Here is an 8,109-nt window from a genome sequence, read left to right on the forward strand (position 1 = left end):
TAATAATAATAATAATAATAATAATAATAATGATGATGATGATGATGATGATGATGATGATGATGATGATGATGATGATAAACAATGATAATGATTTCTAACTTCGGCACAAGGCCAGCAATTTCGGGGAGAGAGTAAGTCGATTGCATCAAACCCAATACTCAACAGGTGCTTATTTCATCGAAAGGATGAAAAGCAAAGTCGACCTTGGTGATATTGGAACTCATCATATATCCGGAGGAAATGCTGTGAAGTATTTCGTCCCGGCTTTCCGCCTTAATAATAATAATAATAATAATAATAATAATAATAATAATAATAATAATAATTTAATCAGCTATCATAAACCGAAAAGAAAGTGATGAATATGAATACGAAGACACGGAAATTATTAACAGTGCACGGAACATTCCATCCCAAAGTGACACTCCAGAAGAAAGAGTGAGGGATGTCTGATCAGCTGTCAGGATTGTGTTGAATCAGAGGAGAACAGTTTAGGATGGTATATAGAAAAAAAATGTTGTGGAGCAATTGTTGATGCCTGTGAAGATGACTAGAATCATCAAAATTGATAATTGTGTTAAGGAGGATAAATTTAAAGAGTAAAAGAACACGAAAAGAGAAATAGCATGAAAAGGAAAAATGTATGGTCAGTTTGTAGGAGATACGAGCACAAAAACAGATACCGTTGGTTATGGATGCAGAGTGACTTGAAGATAGAAATAGATGCACTTATAAATGCGCAGCACAGGAATAAGTTTTGAGGACAAACTATGAGAAGTGCAGAATTGATAGCACAAGTGAGAGAGACAAATACAGAATGTGTGGAGAGGGGAGAAACAGTGTAACATATTGTTAGTGAATGCCCGAAGATGGCACAACGAGAATACAAAAGACAACATGACAATGCGCAAGAATGATCTATTGCGGGCTCTGTAGAAATTATGGCCTAGAAAGATCAAAGACTTAGTATAACGAAATCCCAGAATGAGGACTGCAAAATCCTGTGTGGTTCAATGATTCAGTGTGACTGTCAGATTAGATATCAGAAGTCTGATGCTGTGAACAGAAAAGAAAAAACATGCCTGATAACCGACAAAGCATGTCCTGGTGACAACAGGGTCAAAGAAAAAAAATGAACATCTATGATGAATTGAAGTGGGAAATATGCAGGTTGTGGTAATGAAGAGAGTGGTCGTGATACCAATAGTGACTGGTGCGCTTGGAAGTATAAGCACTCAATTACCAATGTGGCTAAAAAGAGATAGGTGCAAAGGGAAACTGCAAGAGTTCTCAGTAGGGTTCTATCACCTTAGTCTGCTGGCTGTGGGTAGCTGATACTTTCTCTGATACCCAGTAAAATAAGCTGAAAGTTTTACATGAAATAATAATAATTGCTGATGCAATACGAGGCAGTGACTCTCGTGCCTTCTTATATTAACTGATTGGAAGTGTTATGTACATGTTCTTTCTTGGTGTAAAAGCTGGGCTACAGTAAATATTCTGCTCAATACCACAGATTTCCTTGTCAATTGTCTGACCTTAACTAGCTGAGCATGTCCCTTGGTGGATGACGATATGTGCACCTCTGATCTTGAGCAGGAGTTGTTGGGTAACATCATAGTCATGTGTTGAGAGGAATTCTTTAGGGTTTGACTAATCCACCTCTGAAAATATGGGTGTTTCATTCATCATCATTAAACAACCCTTATTCAGGAACCTTTTGAGCGTGATGAACAACTAGACATGAAGAAAATTCTAACAAGGCCCCACCTGCAAGGTCATGCGCTGATTATTTTGATATGAAATCATGTCACGCACATGTGGTTGTGATGCATGTGCCTGATGTACTATTATCAGACAGGTAACCATGATGGGTATATTTGGTTTCATATATTTGTACCCCAGTGTCACTTTGATGGCATGAGCTGCTTTCTCCCTCAATAATAATAATAATAATAATAATAATAATCCTTTCTAATATAAACACAAGGCCTGAAATTCTGAGGGAGAGGACTAGTCGACTACATTGACTCCCCCCCCCCTCTTACCTACTGTTCAATTTGTACTTATTTCATCGATCCCGAAAAGATAAAAAGCAAAGTTGACCTCGGCGGAATTTGAACTCAGAAAGTAGAGACGGACCAAATGCCGCGAAGCATTTTGCCCGGCGCGCTAACGATTCTGCCAGTTCGTCAGCTGTTTCTAATTAAAGCACAATGAGTGGGGATAGTCGATGCTATCAGCCCTAATCTTTGACAAGTACTTTGTTTCTATCAATCGCGCGGGGAGTGAAAGGTAAAGTTGATCACGGCAGGATATGAACTCAGAAAAGAATCTCTGATAAATATCATTTAATATTAAACAGCAAGTAAAGAAGAAAAACAAAAGTAAAATGGAAATGATGGTGGTCTGGGCAAGCAAAAAATATTGTGAGATTGATGAATTTAGATAAATTTATAAAATGGTGGGAATAGAATCTAATGTTGTTGAACGAAACGTCAGGTTGCACTTCACCCCCTCGTCTTAGGAATTCGCCAGATGCCATATATTCCATGAGTAATACAGATGAAAATTATTTCTAATATAGGTACAAGGCCTAAAATTTGGAGGGAGAGGCTTAGTCAATTAACATCGAATTCACAGAATGAAAAACAAAGTTGACCATTTGAGGTCGGCACTCAACCAACTTAAATATAAGATACACACATATTCATAAAGTAACACAGTTGCACATACATACTCAGGCACACATACATTTATGCACGCTCATCGATACATGCATAAGTTTTAGGTCATCGCAGGAAGATGCAGATATTTCCTCACCTTCTATTACCAGCTATTACTTATTGTCATACATTACTGAATACAATGTACAAGGGATAAGTGAAATAAGTGAAATGAATTGGATCAACTAAGAATCGAACCTTAACTTATCCACCATATCCATAGAAATGACTCAGTCACAAGTATGCATATACACACGTGCACACACACACACACACACACACACACACACACATCACACCATACCACACACACACACACACACACTATTCAACTTGTATATTGAGAAGTTGCGAGTAGTCACTTGGATTTCCCTGGTAGGTTATTTATATATACACACACCATGCGCGCGCGCGCACATACATGTAGAGACATGCGCAAATAGCCAAATCCACTAATGCAAATATGTAGGCTTCCGTGCAACATTACCCTACTGGGGATTAAGAGGGACATCAACCACACCACTCTCACTAACACAGATGAACTTTAAAGGCCATTCTTACCTAATTACAAATATTCAAATTGAACACTAACCATATCAATTTCATCATCATTCACATCAGTAGGTTTATCACTCAGCTATATCCACCCTGAACCAACGATGACGCTTCTATGTGTCTCAGGAACATAGAAATATCAGCTAAACCAATTTATAGATACTCAATGATTTAAAGATGCTTTTATGTGACTAGAAATATATGGAAACATATTGTCTTTCGTTTATGTGACTAGAAATATATGGAAACATATTAGTCTTTCATAAATAGTCTTTCGTTATTTTTTTTTAACCTTCGTTCGTATTGAATAATATTTCTATCTCAGCATAACCACATCACCATTCGCTGGATTGGTATTTCATCAGTTGACTCACCAATTATACTACTTCTTGTTTAGCACCAGATTAGCTGTGATTCAGTAATCCTATGATCATCGGCGCTCTAACCGTGACCATCTCGTCTTTTGTAATGGATGTAATTCATCTAGAACTATCTATCAAATGTATTCTTTGTTTTAATTTGTCTGGTGGACTTTGCGGAAGATTTGAATATTATTTCTGATAAATTAACTGCACATTGGTAAAATATATATATATATATATACATTGGCGTGATATTCTAGCTCTACTAGAGGAGGAGGAGGGACAAGGAAGAGGAAGAAGACAAGGAGGAGAACGAGGAGGACGAGGACGAGGGGAGGACGAGGAGGAGGGGAGAACGAGAAGGAAGAAGAGAAAGAGGAGGAGGAGGAGGGGAGGTCGACAAGAAGGAGGGGGACAAGGAGGAGGAGAAAGATGAGGATAAGGAGGAGGACGAGAAGGAGGTGGACAAGAAGGAGGTGGACAAGAAGGAGGTGGACAAGAAGGAGGAGTGCCACGATATCGATGCCGACGACGCCGACAACAAGGAGGAGGTGTTGGTGTTGGTGTTGGTGGTAGTAGAGGTAAATCTGCTTAACCTAACATATCGAAGTTTTTTACTCAACATTCAGTTACAAAGAAAATTATTTAGGCTAAAATAGTGGAATCACAAAACTAACAAAAATTAACATACTGGCTTACAAAAATAGTTTCATTGATGAAATGCAGATGGGTTGACATTTCCAAGGTGGTTATGTGAACAATGAAAGGGCGTTCGTTACTGTATATATATTGTATATATTCAGATTGGGTAAAAGGAAAGATATACTGAATTTATAAGGGTAACAAATGAAATTGATATTGGTCTTTGCAAAGATTTTCAGAAATGTAAATGATGTAACTTATTTTCATATGAAAAGAGAAATAGGCACTCAATTCTCTATGCTTAACCCCAATAAATTCAAGCGTTCAAGAGAAGCGTTCATATCCCTTATAACCCTTCAGACTGCCTTCACTTAAGCCCAAGTGAACGACTTCTTATTCAACACTTAATTGCACAACTTTCCTAGAAATACCAGCGAAATTTCCTTCTCATCGTACCTTACCGTGTTAAAAATAGTTCAGACAATGTAGCCTCTGATATAAAAAAGAAGGGGGGGATCCTGGGAGGTCATAGTCGGAACGGTGTCTTCATCGTAGATTTGTTTAAAAAAGACTAACTTGGTGCTGAACAACATTACATCGTCAATTCAATCTTCTCTCATTATATCATTAATACTCTGATATAGTCCTGTCACAGAACATGTTATATACAACTAAATCAGTAGGTGTAATTTATACTTTCATTTTATTGAATCTGAATTATTTATTGAACGTAATTTATTGTACTGGTTATCGATATCTGATCGACCACCGTTAATTTCAATATATTTGTAAAATAATTCGAATAATTGTAATCACGAGATTTAATTGTTTTTTCTTCTGACTCGTTGATATTGAAATATATCTGAATACACTTTGTTATTTCTAAATATCAGTAGCGCCATGGTGGCCTACGTGTTAACTCTCCCAAAGTCGTTTTTTGTCTTGGAGTTACTTTTGGTCTTGATGTTGCGCGTCCTTCAGTCCTCGAAACCACCTCTTCACGTCTAGTACTTATTTGTCTTCCAGGTGCTGCACGACTTCCCATCCTCGATTCGCTCTCTCTACTTCTAGTACTTACTTGTCTTGAAACCACCTCTTCACTTCTAGTAACTGGGCGTCTTCCTGTTCTAGAAGTGGTCTCTCCACGTCTAGTACTTACTTCTCTTGTAACCACCTCTTCGCTTCTAGTAGTTGGGCGTCTTCCTCTTCTAGAAGTAGTCTCTCCACGTCTGGTACTTACTTCTCTTGCAACCACCTCTTCACTTCTAGTAGCTGGGCGTCTTCCTGTTCTAGAAGCGGTCCCTCCACGTCTAGTACTTACTTCTCTTGTAGCCAGCTCTACATTTCTAGTAGTTGGGCGTCTTCCTCTTCTAGAAGTGGTCTCTCCACGTCTAGTACTTACTTCTCTTGTAACCACTTCATCTCCTATCGCTTCATGCATAGCATGTGCTTCCAGAAAATCTTGTCTCATTCTGTCAAGTCTATCTTGACTTCTAGCAGATACGTAAAGAAAGCTTTCGGGTCTACTTGCAGCCCTGACTGCAGCGAGAGCTGATTCAGCTGTGGTATACATTGCAGTACTTGGATCAAAAGTAAAGGGATCATATGCCACTTCTTTTATCCTTGCTGAACGAGGAATTCCATGTACATCCCTATGTTCACCACATTTCTGGCAGAATAGGGGCTGTCGTAGGTGTCTTATACGCTCTTGTGCTTTCTGAGTTGCTTCTGCTGCTCTTTCATCTCTTGTAATCCTCAAAATACTTCTAGAAGTTATCCTTGGATAACCTGGGACATATTCTATAACGCGTGACATTTCTTCTTCGTCTGCGAACTGAGGTTCAAATATTTCCTGATCCGGATAAACCCCACCCCATGCTCCTCCTGATTCACCATCTTCGAAACGGTAAAATACATTTGCATAAGGAAAGACTGTATCGGGAGCTTCGCCTCCCGCTGCTCCCTCAATTTCAAATAAGCTAGAAATTTCTCCAGCAGTTTCATTCCATATATCACGCAACTCTTCCTCTTCTGGGATTTCGTTAGTTGCTATTTCCTCTTCTGGGATTTCGTTAGTTACTATTTCCTCTTCTGGGATTTCGTTAGTTGCTATTTCCTCTTCTGGGATTTCGTTAGCTACTATCTCCTCTGCATCAAATCTGTCTATTATTATAGGTTCGAAACTGTCACTTTGTATTTTTGAATACAACTGGGTAGGATAGATTGCTTTATGCCTGTACAAATGCCTTCCTATCTCAGGTTGAACTTCAAGAGGCACTTGTACCACTTCTTCTTCAGGGTCTTCCGCCAATGGTGGGAGTGTGCGTGCTACCCCACCCCTTCTTCGCCTCTTTACAAAACCAAGAGCTTCCATCTCCATCTTGCTTTTTAAATATCCAAGCGGGGCATCTATTAATTCTTTAATTGATTCTCCTCTCGATGGGATTATTTCTGTTTGCTTATCGGCTATTCGCTGCGGTATTTCATGCTCTTCTCCAAATGACCGACCTCGTTCTGGAATTACAGATTCTTCTCCGTCGTCTTCCTCTGCTGCTGCTGCTGCTGCTTCTTCTGCTTCCATTTCTTCTATCTCACTTTCTGTGAGATTTCCCATTATAATCTCTCGTAAAGTTTTTGGTCTTCCACTTGGACGAGTCTGTTCACGAGATGCATTTGGGTTTGACTCGACAGTTAAGCCTCTTTCATGTGGACTGTCACTGTCATCGTCTCCTGATCGTGGTGAAGTAACTGTTTCGGAACGCTCAGTTAACTCCATGCCAACGCCACTTGAGGATGCACCTGCCATTTCGAGTAATCCCTTTAGATTAGAAGGAAACTCTATAGACTTTTTATATATCTTATATTATACATACACACACACATATATATATATATATACACACACGCACACACACACACACACACACACTGCAAATTTTCCTCTCTATGCAGTCCCAATGTTCAAAAACAGCTATTATTTCATTGACGTTCTTTGTGAAATATCCGATGTTTGTATCTTGCAATCCTATATGATGTAATCTTAATTCAATATTACTTGCGCAGTTCACCTTTTAACCAATTGATCTTAACCACCTAAAATGCTCCATTTACATACAGGATTACTTGCTTTCATTACGAATCCTATCGACATTGGCTTCAGGACTTGGTACAAAACATTAGTTTGATATTAAATTATTTTCATCCTTGGAGTAATATTAATATCATTGAGTATGCATGATTAATATCTTTTGAATATTCACGGCAAATATTGAAGAAGGCTGTGCCGAGTGTTTGTAGAAATCCTTTCAGAGCCTACTGTGAATATTTTAAGATAAAAAATATTTTAGTTCCATGTGATCGAATACAAGAACGTTTTATAGTTTCCAGAATATCAGCGAATCGCTGTGCATTTGGTATTGCATATATACAGAAGATTTATACAACAAACACACGTATACACTTGCACACACATAAACACACACGCACACACACACATACGCATACACAAACACACACACATACACGCACACAGTATACGGCTGTCCATATACAGAGCTACACTTATAAACGTAAGCGGCCACGCACACAAACACAGCACCAGACACTTAAACAAATATACATGTACATTGGTACCAAATTATTCACACCTACACAAATATGTACAAATATGTTGGTACTCCCTCACGTACACATGCATTCGTAGATTAAATTGGATGCAAACGTGTGTATAAACACACACACATATAAATTAATAAATATATACATATATATGTATGTATATATGTATGTATGTATAATATATATATATATATATATATATG

General features: G+C 38.4%; 1 protein-coding gene across 2 annotated transcripts in view; it reads right to left on the minus strand.

Moving 5' to 3' along the window:
• LOC106878220 (uncharacterized) overlaps positions 1–8,109 on the minus strand; it is a 43,557-nt gene that overhangs the window by 6,886 nt on the left and 28,562 nt on the right. The window contains exon 2 of one of the 2 annotated variants that reach the window (XM_014927373.2): positions 4,975–7,087. The exons of the other annotated variant lie outside the window; for it this stretch is intronic. Coding sequence (XP_014782859.1) covers positions 5,178–7,064 — 1,887 coding nt within the window. The 5' untranslated portion in view covers positions 7,065–7,087 and the 3' untranslated portion in view covers positions 4,975–5,177. Of the gene's footprint in view, positions 1–4,974; positions 7,088–8,109 lie in introns of those variants that run through there. 2 annotated transcript variants of the gene reach the window in all.

Source organism: Octopus bimaculoides, chromosome 15 (assembly GCF_001194135.2).
Source record: "Octopus bimaculoides isolate UCB-OBI-ISO-001 chromosome 15, ASM119413v2, whole genome shotgun sequence".
In the NCBI taxonomy this organism is placed as follows: domain Eukaryota; kingdom Metazoa; phylum Mollusca; class Cephalopoda; order Octopoda; family Octopodidae; genus Octopus; species Octopus bimaculoides.